Source organism: Nilaparvata lugens, chromosome 3, assembly GCF_014356525.2.
Source record: "Nilaparvata lugens isolate BPH chromosome 3, ASM1435652v1, whole genome shotgun sequence".
NCBI classification, from domain to species: domain Eukaryota; kingdom Metazoa; phylum Arthropoda; class Insecta; order Hemiptera; family Delphacidae; genus Nilaparvata; species Nilaparvata lugens.
This window is the reverse complement of record NC_052506.1, coordinates 10,065,444-10,085,075: the sequence shown is the minus strand read 5'-3', so window position 1 is coordinate 10,085,075 and position 19,632 is coordinate 10,065,444. Positions and strand designations below refer to the sequence as shown.

Here is a 19,632-nt window from a genome sequence, read left to right as displayed (position 1 = left end):
GAATGAATGAGATCAGCTCCTATGAGTTGAATTGTATTGTATGTTTGTATTGTTGTTTTCTGTAGATGTTTTATTTGTTATGCATTTTATTTTTAATTGTATCTAATCAAAGATATATATTTATGACACTATTCATTGTATACACTGTACAAATTTATGAATAAAGAAATTATTATGATGATGATGATGATAGTGAGGTCCACGTTATAATGACAGTATTTGATCAGCTTTGGTTTTGCTATCCTTGTCTATCATCCGACAAAGCTGGTGGTACTATCCTTTTCTAGGTCGACAACGATGACAATTATGTTTTTGAGAGTGTAGAAATATAAATAGTTAATGCAGAGAATCGGCATCGCTATTCTTCTATCTTTATTCACTGCCATTATAACGTGGACCTCACTATAGATGGAAATTCGATAAGAGTTACTATACAAAAATTATTTGTCAGCCCGGGATAAGCATAATTTTCACTTATTACTTATAAGTTAATGAGTTATAATAGTTATAATTATTGTAGTTATTATTCTATGAATAATCACTCATCACTTGATGTAGCACTAATATTATGAGGTATTATCTTCCTTTCAGTATATGGTATAACTTTCTCAGCATAGATTTTTTCTAACACACTATAGTGTTGAGGAAATGTAGACATTACAGAGTTATTGAAAATCTGTCGCTGACCGCATTTGTCGTTAACCCGGTTTGTCGTCAATGTGAAATGAGGATCAACCCAGTTTGTCGTCAACCCACTCTGGATATCACGTTTTCCTCTGTTTTCCGGTTGCTTCTCGACTCGCACTTGCATGGCCATGGCCACATCCGCCACATGGCCATCTCGCATCTTTAGAGGTTAACTATCAACATTTCATCTAAAAGCAAAACCATGAATCAACCTCAAGAAAAATTAGTTGAACATCTATTGAGAAAATCATTGCTATTCAAAAATAAATGTTCAGCTTCTTATAGGATTATACAAAGCAGATTGACGTGAGTATAGGCATATTTTTTATTTATAATAGGGCTAAACTTTAGGTTCACTCCCAATATACCTGTCATCAAATATTTGGTTGGGATCGATTTAATATGTTATTTTTATCACAAAAATTAAACGGCCGCTACTCTTCACAAATTAAAAATAATTTAGTTTTACTAACCTCACTTTGATCAAGACTTTTCACACTTTTTTACTTCTTCGGTCTTCCCAACGGTCGTCATGAATAGTAAGCTTATTCTCAAATTGTCCAGGTGTCCTCTAATTACACACACCTCTGGACCTAGAATTACGCTGGTTAGAGATTAGGTCAAGTCATGTTTATGAGTGTTTCGAACGATTGAAGGTAAAATGATAGGTTAAGTTTTTGGTTTGGGATTGCAATAATTATGCTGGAAGGGGTTAGGTCCAGGGTGAGGTATGTTCATTAATGTTTCAAAGGTAAAAGGTTACGCTTTTGCTTTTAACTTGAATGGCAATAATATGCTGGAAGGGATTAGTGATCAGATTAGTACATTTATAAGAACCATCGACCTATCTATAGTTTAAAAACCATTATGGCTGAAACGGTATATGTTAAATGCATGCAAAATTGTGCTACTTTGAACTTTGTTAATTTTAAAAACAATAGTGGCAGCCGTTGTGATCAAAATAACATGACAGGATGTTTCCAAACATCCTGTTTGATGACAGGATATCGGCACTGGACCTAGATTTACGCAATGTATGGAGCATTTAAGCCATTTATAGAGCATTTAAGCCATTCATAGAGCATTTAAGCACGTGGTTTTTCTTGTCCTCTCTTCCCTTTTTTTTCTCCTCTTGTACAATGAAGAAAAATCGTCTATAATATGCTCAATTTACCATATATATGTTGTAATTATCACATAGTTGAAAATGCTGAGATTATTATAAAGTAAATATTACAAGTTTATAGACTGTGATGTATGTTTCTGGGGGGGGGTTGATATTTGTTTAAACTTTGTTACTCATATAAATATTAAGCAGGTCTTTCATTATCTGAGAATTTGGTCCAACTTACTTGTCTAGTCTTCTCCGCAGTCAGGTGACCGGGGAATCGTCAGATATCTTCCCTTCGATGGGGTTTCGCGTCAGTCTTACTCCCCAGTTCGTCCCGTATAGTGACTGTAGGTATGCTCCTGCACATACTCCGTTGTGGTGTAGTACGGTCTCTCTATCAGGTAGCACTTGAATGCCTTAGCAAAGAGAGTGTCGTATATCATTCTTCAGTATATCCGGCAGTTTGTTGTAGAAGAAGGCTCCTGCATAAACTGGAGAGTCCTGAAATTTAGCGAGACGGTGCATTGGGAGGTCTATGTCCTTGGTGTTTCTAGTATGAAGACCATGTCTGTCACCTCTTAGTGTGGGTTTTGTCTTCTTTGCTAAGATTATTGTCTCCAGGATATATATGGAAACTTCGTTGGGCCAACGCGTTGGATCTTTCACCACTCACACTCCGGCTTCCTACTCTGTTCCAAATTGAACTTTCGACTATACTCTGTAAAAATTTACTTCTTACTTTGGATGGACATGCGCAGCAGAGAAAGCATAAGCGGGATGGATACGGAGGCGCAATGTTGCCGTTTTGAAGCGGCCAGCGTTTTCCAACTTCTAGTGACTGTTAATATGCACATGCGAAGTTTCCTGTCTGAAAGCAGCAGTCAGACGACTGACAAATTAGCAACTGCTCTTCTACCTATGACTCTATACCTAGCGCCGCAGTGCAGGATGGTTTCTCACAGTTTGGCGTTGTCATTTGAGATGGGTGTCTGGCTTGGAAGTGTTTCGGCCGCATTGCTGGATGACTGTTAACGGTTGCCGGAAGATCAACAGCTGGATTTTTTTCGTTATTTTTCGTGATAGAGAAATTCTGATTGCAGATTCGTTCTCAGCGTCCCCAAGTTTGGCCTGAAGGCTCAGAATGTCAACAATTTTTTTAAATAATTAAAAATCATCATGAAAAGTCATTAATATGGTAGTACACCACGTTTCTGGAAACGTTTTACTGGTGACTGGAGTTTATAGGCAACACAAAAATAAAAATAATCGTGAGAAAGAAAACTGCTGATGAACTCGAATAAGACCGTCACTCCATTGTTCTATTGTCTCGGCTGCTTGGCTGAGCCTGGCTGGAGGGATCAAATAATTGACTGGATTAATCTTTCGTCTGTCCGCTAGGCGGAACTACGCCGACCATTGCTGGGTGGAAGATGTTACTGCGGCCGCTTGCATTCCCACCAACGCTGCTATTATTTGCTGTCTCAGCGCCTAGTCCGAGTCAGACAAGCATCCAGCCTGCACTGCGGAGCTAGGTTATAATCACTGTAATTGGCTGATCTCCCTCCATTTCTCTGCGCCGCATATTCATCCAAGTCAGAAGTAATTTTGTACGGACTATAGGCGGTAGACCTTGCAACCTTGGCCAAGGTGAAAAGTTCACCAGACTTGTTACAACTCGTCTGGCATCACAACTCGCCCCGCCCACAACAACCCTATCCACGGTCCGACCTCGACGTGGTTCTCAAGTTAACAACATATGTGATAGTGGATGGCCTGCTTAACCCTTTATATCTCTATATCGGTACTCCTTGGACTTGAAAATAACTATAGCCTAATCTCCCATTGCTTGATTTGGGTAGTATGTAAAGTGGGCCATTCACTATCCGATTTCATGCCAACTTGAGGTTCAGTATTGAATTCGATATATTGGATTTCAATATATTGTTCAATATTGGATTCGACGTCGAACCATGAATGGGGTTTTGGACTAATGTTGCCGGACGAGTTGGACAAATCGGTAAACCACCATGTTGGATCTTTCTTCATTCACGCTTCAGCTGGTTAGTCCAACTTCCCCACTCACGTTCCAAATAGATTCGACTAGGCGGCTTGGATAAGGTTGGATAATTCGGGTGAACTGTTCATCCGATTTGCCCAATTTGTCCGGCAACATTCGCCACCGCAAAACTTCCCCATTCACGGTCCGACGTCGAATACAATGTTTGAATATAGAACCTCAAGTTGGACAAATCGGATAGTGAATGGTCCGCTCATAAAAAGTTCACCCGACTTATCAAACCTTGCAAGGTCAGCTGTCTAGTGAGAGTCGATTTGGAACGTGAATGGAGATGGTGGCACAGAATATATACAGAAAGGAAACTTGTAATCAAACGCCTATCTAACCAATGCTTTTTACATGACGCCAATACTAAACATGTCACGTGACCTTGGGAAGTTCCAATCCTGGTATTCTGTCTGATTGGCTCGTGGCAGTGAACGAGATCAATTGATCCGGATCATTAAAGTGATCCGAACCTACCATCAATACTATGACAATGCGGTGCTTCCTAACAAGATGGCGGATTTTGGCGTCAGGGACTATCCAAGTTTCCATACTGTATGTATACTGTGATTGTGGACTAAACCATGGACAACTGATTGGAGCGTGAGTGGTGAAAGAACCAATTCTACCGGTCCAACTTAAGCTGGGTTTTCGCTTGTCTGTAAATGCCGTCGTCGACCACGACAGGGAGAGAATCTCAGATTGGGTAGATTCCAATTTATCTACATAACCTAAAAATGATCAATTATGTTTTAATGGGGGAGGTTGAGTTTATACTTTTAAATGGCAATATGTTGATATTATTAGAAATGTTCGATTCTAGTAGAATAATAAACATAAATAATGAAAAGTTATTTGATCAGCTGTTTTAGCACACTTGAAATTTGGACAATATGAATGTCAACAATGCTTGCCGTCGTCGACTGCGGAAATTCACGCATAAACGAAAATGCACCTTTACTTGGGCAAAAAATCGGCTAGTGAATGGCCCGCTTAAACAGTTTACAACACTTATCCAACATCGCAAGATCAGTTGAGTTGGAATTGAACATGAGTGGGGATGCTGGGCCAACTCGTGGACAGCAATCAGAGCGTCAAAGATACGACTTTTGAGTCCGGTTGCACAAAAGCCGGTTAAATTTTAACCGTAGTTGATTCCACGAAAACCAATCACAGAAGGTTTATTTTGAAAAGACGGCTTCTCTGATTGATTTTCGTAGAATTAAATATGATTAAAATTTGCGTGCAACTAGCACTTGGACTTCTCTATCAGTCCAACACAATTGAGCAAAAATTGGATAGTAAATGGCCCGCTTAAATAGTTTGTTCTAATGTTAATTTACTGTTGTAATTACTAAATAATTCAAGAAGACATCTTTCTAATTTTTACTAACAAATTGATGTCTTCTGAAGTAATAAAAAAGACTTCTAAAGTACTGAATCAAGTACAAAGATATTTGATAAAACATGCTGAATATTTTTTTATTAAAGTAGAAAATGGGTTTGATCTATTTGTATTTTTAATTTTACTTTTAATCGTTACTTTACTACAACTATGTTCATCAAACTTCACTTACAAACTGTGTTTTATTTTGATGTTAGTAAAACTTTGAACCAATTTTTGTTGCAAAACGGTTGAAATCGTGATTTGTCGGGTGTCTAGAAAACAACGGTTTACAGAACACTTGGCCCTCAGTTTTTTCAGTAATTTTAATAATTTAATAACTGTAAACAGTTGTGTAATAATTATTATTATCTTGTGGCTAGCAACTCGCGAAATGGCTCCCTAAACACATTTCTTCAATTTTTAAATTATAAATAATTATTACCCATCAATTGGCGTATTATCTAAAAAGACAATTAATTGAACTTATTTCTTCTTATATTGATGAACTTGTTAGAATTGACAGGACGTAAAGAGATTTTTATCCTCAGAATAAAATGTATTATCTTCCAATACACCAACTTTTTCACCAACTGCAGAGGACTAGTAATTATCGGAGTTCATTCATTTTTAAATGCACTATTTTATGTTGGACTGAAATTTGTTTTATCCATTGACAAGACATTCCAGTCTTTTGAACTAAATATTTCACCAGTTCCATTAATTAGAAATATCCATTTATCAATCCAACAACATAATACCCACTTGTACAATTTTGCTGTCATTGTTTTTCCACTCATAATTAAAAAAAAAACATTCTTCCCTACTTACCCTTCCCTTCATTTTCTATGTTTCACAAAATGTCTATTAAATCATTTAATCAAATAAAAATCAAATTCATTTATTGCCAAAAAGAAAACAAACAATAATTTACTCATACACATACATACACGAGCAAAAATAAAATGTTCATAATACAATATTACACATACATGCATATACATGAGAGAAGAAAAACTAATTATTAAATGCCTAGGCATCACTAGTAGAAAGAAAACTCTTTGCCCGCAGGTGAGAGTTGCTTAAAAAATCCTTAAAATAACTAGAAATTGAAACGAAAAGGCTTTATAACAAAAGTAGAGACACAAAATATACTTTAAATCAATTTACTTTGAAAATGTGATCCAAAGTAGAATAATTCACACCTATATTGATAATTTATTAAAGGTCAGAATTCAGAATACCAAACTGAAAACTGAAACAGAAAAAAAAACAAATCACAGTGCTAGGTTCAAAGTGAAGAAATATTCACCTTTAATCCATTTCGTTATGCTCTTCTTTGATATTTTATCATTATATAGGTACTGTAGGTTTTTTTTATCAATCCCGAATTCTGTAATATGTCAACCAAATTATATTCATCAATAATTATGGATTCTATCAAGAATGCAATTATTAATTCACTTGAATCGTTTTTATGAATTGAAACAACTAGCAATCTATTATCAAATTTTTAGGTTTGAAAGTTGCTCACTTTGACAACGAGATCTTTCGGCTAGTAACCTTTGAACCTAAATGTTTGAAAAATAGACTGCTAAGTGCTAGTCGTTGATTTTTAGACAAAATTATATTATGTTTATAGTTGAAATTATAAGTTGGAATTCTGTTACCTTTTTAATTCCAGAAATCAAAGCTTGGAGGTGGCATCACAGAGTGAATTGAGTATAAATTTTACCAAACAGAAGAATCTACTGAAAGTATGCCAATGGTGTTCCTGTTATTGGTCAGAAGGGATGTACTCGTTCAAAATAGAGCCTCAGAAACGCACAAGTAAATTCATGCGCTCTTTGTTGAACAGAGATGTGGGAATATTGACTGAAATGCAGGTGAAGCGGAGAAACAAATGTACGAGTCGATGCAATAGAATGGTAAGTAAACATTACAGATGTATTCAGTAAAATTGTTTTTTTCACAAACATGATGGTTGTAAGTCTAGTCCTAATGGTACAGTGCCCTAATGAATGAATGAAATCACTGACATCGTTATTAGAAGATTTAAACCTTCACTCATCAACAGCGGATAGATAAAGTACTATTGTTTATTGTTTTTGAAGGGACGGATTCAAGGATCCAAAGGCCAAAGGTTCAAAGAACCCTACACGTCAACTGAAGCTTATTGTGTTTCCAAGTAGTATATTAGTTAGGCAAACCAATACCTATGTCCTTTACAAGAACCAGAAGTTTTCCTTATACTAACATTCCATTCATCACCTGGTTGCAATCCTTGTCGCAATCCAGTATGATATGCTTGGCATTCTCTTCAGACTGATTAGTCCTCGTGACCTAAGTGAGTTCCACCCCTGGCCTTTTTGTAGGTCCTTCCGCTGAGAGAGGGGACGCCAAACTGCCTCTAGGGTGCCCGGCAACCCTCGATTCAGCCTCTTGACCCACATTTGTGCCTCGAGTTTCACCCATCTCTGGTCTCTTGTGTTTTTCTTTTTTCCCCTCCGAAACTCTACAGGGTTAAAAGCCTCACCTCTCCCAAGAAGTTTTGCCTGAATGGCCGCCCTTCTTTGAGCAGTAATGAGTTTTGGCCTCTCCACCCACAAACTCGTGACCTACGTGAGTTCCACTCTTGGCCTTTTTATAGGTCCTTCCTCTGAGAGAGGGGACGCCAAACTGCCTCTAGGGCGCCCGGCGCCCGGCCAACCTCGACTCAGCCTCTTGACCATCATTTGTGCCTGGAGTTTCACCCATCTCTGGTCTCTTGGTGTTTTCTTTTTGCCCCTCCGAAACTGCCCTGATGGGGCAGATCCCGTAGGTTTGAAGGCAAGGCAACTTCTGGAGTGTCCTTGAGGTCCATTTTAGTCGCCTCCTACGACAAGCATGGCTGTGGGTGAATTCTGGTTTTCAACACATTCTTGAGTACGATGATCGACTCAAAGCTCCTACAACCCACAGAGGGCTAAAATACTATAGTGAGGTCCACCTTATAATGGCAGTGGAGAAAGATAAGGGAACAACGTTGCCGATCCTCGGTCTTGTCAATGCCTTCTATGGAGGGTAACTGATACCGATTTTTTGATGTAATATTAACTGTTCATTCTCGTTTAAAATAATAATTATTTTTTATTAAGCAAGAAATTATATTTTCAATAATTAAGATGAAAGATTTTGTTACTTAATAAATAATTCTACATTGTTGAAAGACGATCTGGCAACAGAGCAAAGCGAGAAAGACATAGCGCTATCCGCTTTGTTTAATGATAGACAAGGGTATTAATAACATTGCTAATCAAACACTGTCATTATAACGTGGACCTCACTATAACAATGTTTTCACATCAGTGCTGTTTGTTACATAGACAAATGAATGAATAAATTTGACTTACAAATTTCTAATTAAAATACAAAAACAGGTTCATGGTGGGGTGTGCTGAATAGAATGAAAGGAGGTAAAATACCTAGCCAACTATGTCAATAATTGATAACTTGGCGTGCATGTATTTCTTCAGAAAATACGTCCACATGAGGCTTTTTAAATACCAAAATACCCAGTATAATAATATTGATACCCTGATATAAATAAATATTTTTTCTAGTTTTTGACTGGTTCTGGTGCATTTATCAATCTATAATAGTGTTTTTCGTTTGTAGAAACTGTGTGGTACTATTAAGTTAATTGAAGCTTATTTATTAATTTCAAAAGCTTGGAAGAAGAACATTTTTTCCATCCAAAGTGACTAAGCGCCGGTTTCCGAGCTCAAGATTTAGCTAAGTTCTAGACTTTAAACAGCTGGAGTCAGTCAGAAAATTGGCTTTCCGAAACGGGGCGTAGTCGTAGTCATTGTCATAGTCACGTTCAATTTAAATTTCAAAGAACTAGAAAATTAAACACAAAATGAAATAAAGAGAAATTAGTGTAAAGTTTCAGCTATTTTGAATTATTTAGAAATGTCTCGTCAAGGAAAAACGTTTCCAATTATAGAAATGAAAAAATAAAAACTGCAACTACTGTTATAAAAACTGCGACTACGCCCCGTTTTGGTAAGCTAATTTTCTGACTCCAGCTGTTTAAAGTCAAGAACTTAGCTAAATACCGAGCTCGGAATCCGGCCTTAAGTTAAATTCTGAATACATAATCAGTGTTTCTGAAACTGTGATTTTACTGAAATGCAATTTTATAGTACCGTATACATGTATGCACCGTACTTGTTGATTGACTTTCTGATATAAAATTAAAAAAATATGGTGTGGCGCACTCACACAACTTTCCTTGCCGTTATGAAAATTGATCACCTGACGCTAGTGTAAACGCGCATCTCAAGTCAAAGATCTGAACCAGCTGGTGACAGGTCAATAACGCTGGATACACACGAGATCTGCTATCTCTTCTTAGTGAATGATTTAATAGAATCAACAGTTGCCAAAATTTTGGAATTGAATAAATTACATTTTCTCAAATTTCGAGCTTATTTTCAATTTTAGGTAAAAATTTTACTGGACATTAATTTAAGAGATTTCCATGCTCAATTTTTTCCACTCGAAATTTTTCGTTTAAATTATATCTGAGACCTGATAATTGGAAATCTAAAATCAAACTTTGCATAGATATAACTCTGAAATTTTTACAGATATGGGACTCGTGGCAGTTGATATAGCATATCAATGACTATTTTAGGTATAAATTTGATCAAAATCGTTGGAGCCATTTTCGAGAAAATCGCGAAAAACACTGTTTTTGACAACATTTTCGCCGCCATCTTGAATCGCATTTGATCGTAATTGTTCGTGTCGGATCCTTATAGTGTAAGGACCTGAAGTTCCAAATTTCAAGTCATTCCGTTAATTGGTAGATGAGATATCGTGTACACAGACGCACATACACTCATACACACACACACACACACACACACCACACACACACACAACACACACACACACACACACACACACACACCACACACACACACACAACACACACACACACACACACACACACCACACACACACAGAGACCAATACCCAAAAACCATTTTTTTGAACTCAGGGGACCTTGAAACGTATAGAAATTTAGAAATTGGGGTACCTTAATTTTTTTCGGAAAGCAATACTTTCCTTATTTATGGTAATAGTGCAAGGAAAGTAAAAATCATCTTTCTGGTTATTTCAATTGTGGAACTGGATCTAATCAGGATCACATCTGAACTGAGGAATCCTTAAAAAGTGTTAGATATTGAATGTATTAAAATAAAGATGGTTGATATGAAGAGTATTATTTAAATACATTGAATAAATAATACTCTTCGTATCAACCATCTTTATTCTAAAGGTGTATACGGATTTAGGCGCCGCAAAAATGAGCAGTTCACTTTTAATCAGCTGATGCCAAGCTTTTTATATCTATATCTTACAGTTTCTGTAAAAATACAGATATAATAAGCTGATTAAAAGTGAATAGCTCATGTTCGCGGCGCGTATATCTGTACGCACCTTTATATTGCAGTATTATATATATATTTTATATATATTTTATATATATTTTATATATGTAAAATTACTACATATTTACGAATACAATTTTTGATAGGGAACGGTTGGGGATTGGGGCTTATTTCTTTCCTTCATTTAATTTTTTATCATTTTTGTAGTTATTAGTAAATGAGTAAAAAATAATAAGTTGATAAGTTAATAAGTATATATTGTACAAGAGTAACCAATAAAGATACTACCTTGGACTCATTTTCGCACACAGGCAGCAATGCCTATGCAAAAATTTTATTTCCTATTCATATTAATTTGTATTTAATTTAAGACTCTTTTCAGTGTACCTTATTCATTGTCAAGTGTGTGATTATTTTGTACAGCTGGAATTTGTTTTTTATTATGTTCTTTGAAATAAAATCTTTTTTGAATTGAATTGAATTGAATTATAAGACTAGTATTTCTTAGTAAGAAATTGCATTGCATACTAGCGCTGCATGTGAGTCTATGCATCTTTAAGGTCTTTGCTTAAAGATGCATAGACTCACTTGCAGCGCTAGTGTCGTACTTGGAATTGAAATTCGCCATTGAGGGGGCAACCCATAAGATTATTACATACCAATGCCACCATACCATGATATATAGTATTATATATATATATATATATATATATATATATATAATACTATAGATATCAAAGGCATTGGTGGCATTGGTATGTAATAATCTTATGGGTTGCCCCCTCAATGGCGAATTTCAATTCCAAGTACGACACTAGCGCTGCAAGTGAGTCTATGCATCTTTAAGCAAAGACCTTAAAGATGCATAGACTCACATGCAGCGCTAGTATGCAATGCAATTTCTTACTAAAGAAATACTAGTCTTATAATTCAATTCAATTCAATTCAAAAAAGATTTTATTTCAAAGAAACATAATAAAAAACAAATTCCAGCTGTACAAAATAATCACACACTTGACAATGAATAAGGTACACTGAAAAGAGTCTTAAATTAAATACAAATTAATATGAATAGGAAATAAAATTTTTGCATAGGCATTGCTGCCTGTGTGCGAAAATGAGTCCAAGGTAGTATCTTTATTGGTTACTCTTGTACAATATATACTTATTAACTTATCAACTTATTATTTTTTACTCATTTACTAATAACTACAAAAATGATAAAAAATTAAATGAAGGAAAGAAATAAGCCCCAATCCCCAACCGTTCCCTATCAAAAATTGTATTCGTAAATATGTAGTAATTTTACATATATAAATATATATAAAATATATATATAATACTGCAATATAAAGGTGCGTACAGATATACGCGCCGCGAACATGAGCTATTCACTTTTAATCAGCTTATTATATCTGTATTTTTACAGAAACTGTAAGATATAGATATAAAAAGCTTGGCATCAGCTGATTAAAAGTGAACTGCTCATTTTTGCGGCGCCTAAATCCGTATACACCTTTAGAATAAAGATGGTTGATACGAAGAGTATTATTTATTCAATGTATTTAAATAATACTCTTCATATCAACCATCTTTAATTTAATACATTCAATATCTAACACTTTTTAAGGATTCCTCAGTTCAGATGCGATCCAGATTAGATCCAGTTCCACAATTGAAATCACCAGAAAGATGATTTTTACTTCCCTTGCCCTATTACCACAAATAACAAGTATTGCTTTCCGAAAAAAATTAAGGTACCCCAATTTCTAAATTTCTATACGTTTCAAGGTCCCCTGAGTTCAAAAAAGTGGTTTTTGGGTATTGGTCTGTATGTGTGTGTGTGTGTGTGTGTGTGTGTGTGTGTGTGTGGTGTGTGTGTGTGTGGTGTGTGGTGTGTGTGTGTGTGTGTGTGGTGTGTGTGTGTGTGTGTGTGTGTTGTGTGTGTGTGTGTGTGTGTGTGTGTGTTGTGTGTGTGTGTGTGTGGTGTGTGTGTGTGTGTGTGTGTGTGTGTGTGTGTGTGTGTGTGTGTGTGGTGTGTGTGTGTGTGTGTGTGTGTGTGTGTGTGTGTATGAGTGTATGTGCGTCTGTGTACACGATATCTCATCTACCAATTAACGGAATGACTTGAAATTTGGAACTTCAGGTCCTTACACTATAAGGATCCGACACGAACAATTTCGATCAAATGCGATTCAAGATGGCGGCGAAAATGTTGTCAAAAACAGTGTTTTTCGCGATTTTCTCGAAAATGGCTCCAACGATTTTGATCAAATTTATACCTAAAATAGTCATGATATGCTATATCAACTGCCACGAGTCCCATATCTGTAAAAATTTCAGAGTTATATCTATGCAAAGTTTGATTTTAGATTTCCAATTATCAGGTCTCAGATATAATTTAAACGAAAAATTTCGAGTGGAAAAAATTGAGCATGGAAATCTCTTAAATTAATGTCCAGTAAAATTTTTACCTAAAATTGAAAATAAGCTCGAAATTTGAGAAAATGTAATTTATTCAATTCCAAAATTTTGGCAACTGTTGATTCTATTAAATCATTCACTAAGAAGAGATAGCAGATCTCGTGTGTATCCAGCGTTATTGACCTGTCACCAGCTGGTTCAGATCTTTGACTTGAGATGCGCGTTTACACTAGCGTCAGGTGATCATTTTCATAACGGCAAGGAAAGTTGTGTGAGTGCGCCACACCATATTTTTTTAATTTTATATCAGAAAGTCAATCAACAAGTACGGTGCATACATGTATACGGTACTATAAAATTGCATTTCAGTAAAATCACAGTTTCAGAAACACTGATTATGTATTCAGAATTTAACTTAAGGCCGGATTCCGAGCTCGGTATTTAGCTAAGTTCTTGACTTTAAACAGCTGGAGTCAGAAAATTAGCTTACCAAAACGGGGCGTAGTCGCAGTTTTTATAACAGTAGTTGCATAGATTATATAACATTATATATATATATAATATCTCGTGCTAAAATACCCCAATGGCGGCCTTCAATTTCAAGTAAGAGCTATCATTGGGAAGGCATAGGCATTGTGGGTCTATATCTCTTTAAGGTCTTTGCACCTATATACATTCAAGACTGAACTGTTATTAATATCTTGGTAGAAGACATCCTTGAGAGTTTCCAGACCAATAAGGACAGATTGATTGAGCATCAAGAATAAAGAATAACATTATTGAATTTCAAGCTGAAGTGAAATGCTAATTGTATCTGACTAAACTTGAGTCTGAAACACTGGTATGTTTGCTTATCATCAGACTTCACTCCACATTACAAGAATACAGAACTAGAGGGGAAGGCAAAATAAGAATAATATGTACAGACTGACTGTATCGACACATGGACAAACAGTTTGAGAATGTAATATTCTAGTGCATTTATATTTAACTAGCCGTCAGGCTCGCTTCGCTCGCCATATCCGTTTAGCCAGGGGGCTCTGCCCCCTGGACACCCGACTTGATCGTCCAAAAATGAGATCAGCGGGCTCGCTTCGCTCGCCTGCAGTTTTCATTTGGGGATGCTTCATTCCATCAGAAAGTCAAAGTACTTCCTCGCTCGATTCAATCACCGATTAATTTTTTCTGTCTATTACTTCATGAAAGAACTGAGAAAACGCAAAAAAAACGCTAATTTTGGGCGTATCTTTGACGTTATTGCAAATTCCTTCTAGCATAACATTATTACACCCTAGCTTAGCTTCTGTACTAAATTTGAACGATTTCTGTTCATTTGTTCTCGACAAACTAGAGAAAAATAAAAAAAAAACGCTGGAAAACGCTAGTTTTGGTCGTATCTTTGACGTTATTGCAAATTCCTTCTAACACAACATTATTACACCCTAGCTTAGCTTATGTACTGAATTTGAACAATTTCTGTTCATTTGTTCTTGATAAATCTGAGAAAACGTTAAAAAACGCTGGAAAAACGCAGATTTTGGGCGTATCTTTGGAAATTTAGTGCGCCTCTAAAGGTCCAACTGAACATACCTACCAAATTTGATCGTTTTTTGTCCGGTAGATTTTTAGTTCTGTGAGTGAGTGAGTCGGTCAGTGAGTGAGTGAGTGCCATTTCGCTTTTATATATATAGATAACGGCAAAGATTTGTGTTTGCTTTTGAAATATCACAAATTCAACTATAATACTATAATCTACATTACATGAAGTGGAATGAAATGAATCACTGTTAAATATTTTTAAAATGTGGAAGACCAACATATAATAGAAGATTGCAGAGAAATGAAGTGAAGAAGTGAGAATTAATACTTGACAAATGAAATGAGGAATAAAGCTTTTATGCAGTTTTCGAAGTGTTGTGTGATCAATAGTGGCTTCATTTTTCAGGTTGTGACGTGTCATGTATGTAAAAAGGAAACTAAAGTACCTCTACAAAAGCCGGACCTCATTACCAATAAACTCCAGTCGAGTGAGCAGACCACCCTTCCATTGAAATCCAAGAAGAAAAAGAAAAAGAAGGACTCTTATGCTGGCTTGAAGTCGGAAGCAGTTCTCAAGTGCAAAATAACCGGTACAGAAAATCAATCAACAATTCCTGGTCCAGAGCATAAACAATCGAACAATGCTTCAAATATTGTTACAACTTCAACGATAAATAGTAATCTATCTACTACTTCTAATAATACAAATTCTGTGTTTAGTATTCAGAATAGGCATTTGAAGAAAAAGAAGAAAAATAAAATGAATATTGGAAAGTTGAAACATACTCTTGCGAAAGAGATGAAGAGTAATGTGCCAACAATTTCGTCAACAGAAACTAAGAAAAAGAGCAATAACTCTCTACTCTCTGCGTTTCTCACATCGTTATAATGTGAGGAATTAGTGTAGTGCTACACATAATAGTAGAGTGGAAAAATTGTGAATGTTTTAATAATGCACTTGTCTTTTTATTAAGTTTTATCTCAAACGTTATTACAGATCATGATTTCAAAAGTCGATATTACTCTTCATTAATGTTTTACTGAACAAATCAAAATTAACTGGTTTAAAAATATAGGCAGTATATCTTTTTTGAGGTTGCAACTAGATTAATTGAAACATTTTCCAATTTATTGAAACTATAATTGCAATTTAGCAATTATTGCACAATTTGAATTATTGAATGGTCTTTCACAGATTGATTTAACATTGAATTTTTATAGAATGTATAAACGTTCACTGAATGAACTATCATAGTAATGGCCGGTTGCATAGTCGTCACATAACTTTATTGGCTCGTATTTAACCTATGTGCATCCACATAAACACAATTTGCGTTTTACAGACGCCACACTGCTATGTGGGATGGTAAACTGAATCAAGTACAGGTATTATCAGTCTAATCGTCTTCTTCTTCTGACTTCTACGGTATAGGCATGATTGCCTGTTACGGTCTTTAAAATAGCCTTGGAAATTAACATTCATCAAAAATATAAGTTAAAATTTAACTTTATGATCGTGTCTAGTTTTAAGACACGGTAGTTTTAACACCTTTTCCTTGGTCTTCCAACGTCTCTCTTACCTGATGGTTTATAGTTGAGACCTTTCACAGGGATTCTACCGGTTGGCATTCCATCTATTTAGAAACTTTTTAATTTCTTCATTGGCTCAACCTCGAGCTCCTCTCGAATGTCCTCATTCCGGAGTAGATCCAATCTTGTGCATCCCTTTACACTCCTTAGAAAGCGCATCTCAGCCGCTTGGATTCTGCTGATTTCTTTTCTACCTAGTACCCATGATTCGCTTCCATACGTCAACTCTGGGATAGCCATGGTCTTGTAGAATTTCAGCTTTGTAACTCTCCTTACTTTATTTTTCAATGCCCTATGAATTGTTCCACAAATATATTGGATTTTTTTTAACTTATTGAAAATATCTTCATCTTTTTCGTAGGTGAGAGTAGAACCCCAATAAGTAAAGGCTCAAACTTGCTCCAAGATAGAATCTCTTTTTCGTAGGTTAGAGTACAACCCCAATAAGTAAAGGCTCAAACTTACTCCAAGATAGAATCTCCATTCACAATTTTTGTTCGGACTAGCCATTTTCCTTTGAAAGCAATTACTTTTATCTTTGTAGCTGAAACTCGAAGGTCTTACTCCACACAGATTTTTGTCAGTTGATAAATGGACAGTCTAATCGTATTACACTAAATTATCGCAAATTTCAGATGAAAAGTTCAGTTAGCGTTTCCTAATTTGAACTTCAAACGACTTAATATCCCTGTGTGCTCAGCAGCAGAGGTTTGCTTACAAAGACATCAAACAAATCTGCTTTTAACCGAAATTGAGAGTTTTACAGAATATCTATTCATTACATCCTCCTTTTAATCAATGATTAAAGATATCAAGACATGATTCCCACAGAAAAGCCTCCTAATTAATAAAACAAAATAAATCTTATAGCACCCTTTATTCTTTAAAAAACTCTAAAATAGTTGAACAACTAGTTTCGGTTTACACCATCTTTAGGTTCTAAAATAATAGATTATTATTATTTATTTTAGAACCTGAAGATGGTGTAAACCGAAACTAGTTGTTCAACTATTTTAAAGTTTTTTAAAGAATAAAGGGTGCTATAAGATTTATTTTGTTTTATTAATTTAAAAGCAGCCCATTTTAATAAGTGTTTTTTAATCCTCCTAATATATGACTTTGAAAATTAGACACCAGCAATAGCATTAAAAAATAATTCACTTCAAGACCTTACAATCTCAGCGTTTCAAATGGGGTTTGGCATAGGTGAAGATTTATCCTGCAACAATAAGATCCTTTATTACTTGTCGATGAAATCTCAGAGCTTCTTCATTTCAATGATATGTAGTTTAGAATTAAGCAGGAAATAGTTGCATATGTAGTGTATGTTGAGTGTGCCAATGCATTGAAGGCTGCACTTGAAGACGCACCTGAAGACAGAGTGGCTATATTTTTTGTGAGACAAAATAAGGCTGTTTCAATTTGGTTAAATGGTGATGATTGTTCATGTTCAGTTCTCATTCTGTTAATGGGAATTAGAGTATTGTCATAGAGAGAAAGGATGTCATCATGTATTCAAGAGCTGTAGTCTATTGGTTCTTGCTCAACTACTCAAAGAGTGGAAGAATTAGAAAACTGGAAAGGTCTAGTAATAGAAAAAGACAGCAAAAAATAAAGCCTACCTCCTATTTGTCATGTAATTGAGTACAGTGTGTGTGACCTCGGAAAAAAGTACTAAGAGAGAGAACATTGCATTTTTGAAAAATGTACATTTGTTTTAGATATTAATAAATAATAAATAAATTTATTTCCTTTAAAAAATACAAACAAGCAATTATTAAAACATAAAAAGTACAAAATATCTAAAATACAATACAATAGGTCTATAAAAAATATGGAATTTAATTCTATTGGAAATTAACCTACTCAACTATGGGAAACCCATGTACTAGAGTAAGTGTTAGTAGTAGTAATAGATTCTGGGTGGGGGTGCAAACTGCAAATACGTTGGGTAAGTGAGCTCATATATTGTTTGAGATTATGTTTTCTATATGATGTCTTCCAGTTGAAATAATCCAGTTCTTAGCGGCAGATATGAATCTCCTTGGGTTTTCTATTGACTTGATTTGTGCAGGAAGTGGATTGTGGAGTTTTGGTGCTAGGTGGTTGAAGTGTCGTTGATATATTGCCTTCTTAGCCACGTTCCTAATAAGAAGGTTTCTGTTTCTTGTGTTATGACTGTGGTTCCTTTGTTGAGAGCTTTCCGGGTTTTTGTGTAGTCTGCAAATTATTTCCAAGGAGTAGAGCTGTCTTATGTCCATCACACCAAACTCATTGTAGAGCTGGTCTGACGGATAACGAGGTGGCCTCTGCTTGATGATCTTCATTATCAGTTTTTGCACTTCTAAGACCATTATTAATTGAAGGGGGGAAATTATTTTAATCAAACACCTGTGATTTTGATAGCATCTCTCAACTGCAAAGTCTTTTAAGACAGCCCGAGTTTAGAACCTCTTTCACCGCTATCATTTTTCAGCTTAGTGAGCGATCTCGTTTTTAAGGGAATTTCAAGGAAAACCTATTAAAAGGATAATTCTTTTGAATATTTTCGTTCACCGCTATCATTTTTCAGCTTAGTGAGCGATCTCGTTCTTAAGGGAATTTCAAGGAAAACTTATTAAAAGGATAATTCTTTTGAATATTTTCGAACCTGTAAGTCTATTGGAGGGCATAAAACAAGTTCCCTGTGAAACGGGTGTTTCACCACTAGCAAGTTACTTGCTACAGTAGACAGTAGAAGAGTCTACAGTAGACTCTTAAATTTGTTGCCAACTGTCACAGAAACAAGTGAATGCACGGCAGAAAAATGTCCTGATAAAAAAAGAAATTATGGGAGAGTCCCATTGTCAATATATGTTGATACACCAAACGATGTCCATTCATTGAACCAAATGGTCGACAGGGAATTTTATATGAAAGTTTTATATATTATAGAAGTTTTCTTTGACATTTGCAGAAAACTCTCACTGAAACTTCTGAAAAATTTCCAGAAAAAATGAATTTATGGAAGAGTCCAATTATCAGTTTATGTAAATCCACCAAATGACATTCATTTATTGGTCGACATAGAGTTGTATTCGAAAAACAAGATGTGCTAGAGAATATTCACAGAAGCACACTCTTTTAATTGAATTGGTGAGAGCATAATAACGAAAAATATGCATAATCATTTACTCTTGTAGCCTATCCAACTGCAAGGCAATGACAGCCGACTTCTAGAATGCCATACAATGATCTAAAACTATTCAACAACAGATTTCCTATCCAACTGCAAGGCAATGACAGCCGACTTCTAGAATGCCATACAATGATCTAAAACTATTTAACAACAGTTTTCCTATCCAACTGCAAGGCAATGACAGCCGACTTCTAGAATGCCATACAATGATCT

General features: G+C 35.5%; 1 protein-coding gene across 2 annotated transcripts; it reads left to right on the top strand.

Moving 5' to 3' along the window:
- The first annotated feature begins 754 nt into the window (after positions 1–754).
- LOC111048099 lies at positions 755–17,094 on the top strand. Of its 2 annotated transcripts, XR_005570996.1 has the most exons (4): positions 755–993; positions 6,929–7,172; positions 15,058–16,602; positions 16,668–17,094. XR_005570996.1 is itself a non-coding variant. In XM_022333950.2 (3 exons), exons 1-3 carry the CDS (start codon positions 890–892, stop codon positions 15,538–15,540), a joined length of 831 nt encoding a protein of 276 aa, XP_022189642.2. In that variant the 5' UTR covers positions 755–889; the 3' UTR covers positions 15,541–17,094. The 2 variants fall into 2 exon arrangements, 1 of the variants encoding a protein (XP_022189642.2); XM_022333950.2 differs by having other exon boundaries at positions 15,058–17,094.
- The last annotated feature ends 2,538 nt before the right edge of the window (positions 17,095–19,632 follow it).

What these genes read in the sequence shown, in the direction of transcription:
- LOC111048099 (XM_022333950.2), top strand. Translation starts at nt 890, where the DNA reads ATGAATCAACCTCAAGAAAAATTAGTTGAACATCTATTGAGAAAATCA. An exon ending in ATTATACAAAGCAGATTGAC is followed by an intron (nt 994 to 6,928) that starts GTGAGTATAGGC and finishes TTTTAATTCCAG; the next exon opens with AAATCAAAGCTTGGAGGTGG. An exon ending in CGAGTCGATGCAATAGAATG is followed by an intron (nt 7,173 to 15,057) that starts GTAAGTAAACAT and finishes TTCATTTTTCAG; the next exon opens with GTTGTGACGTGTCATGTATG.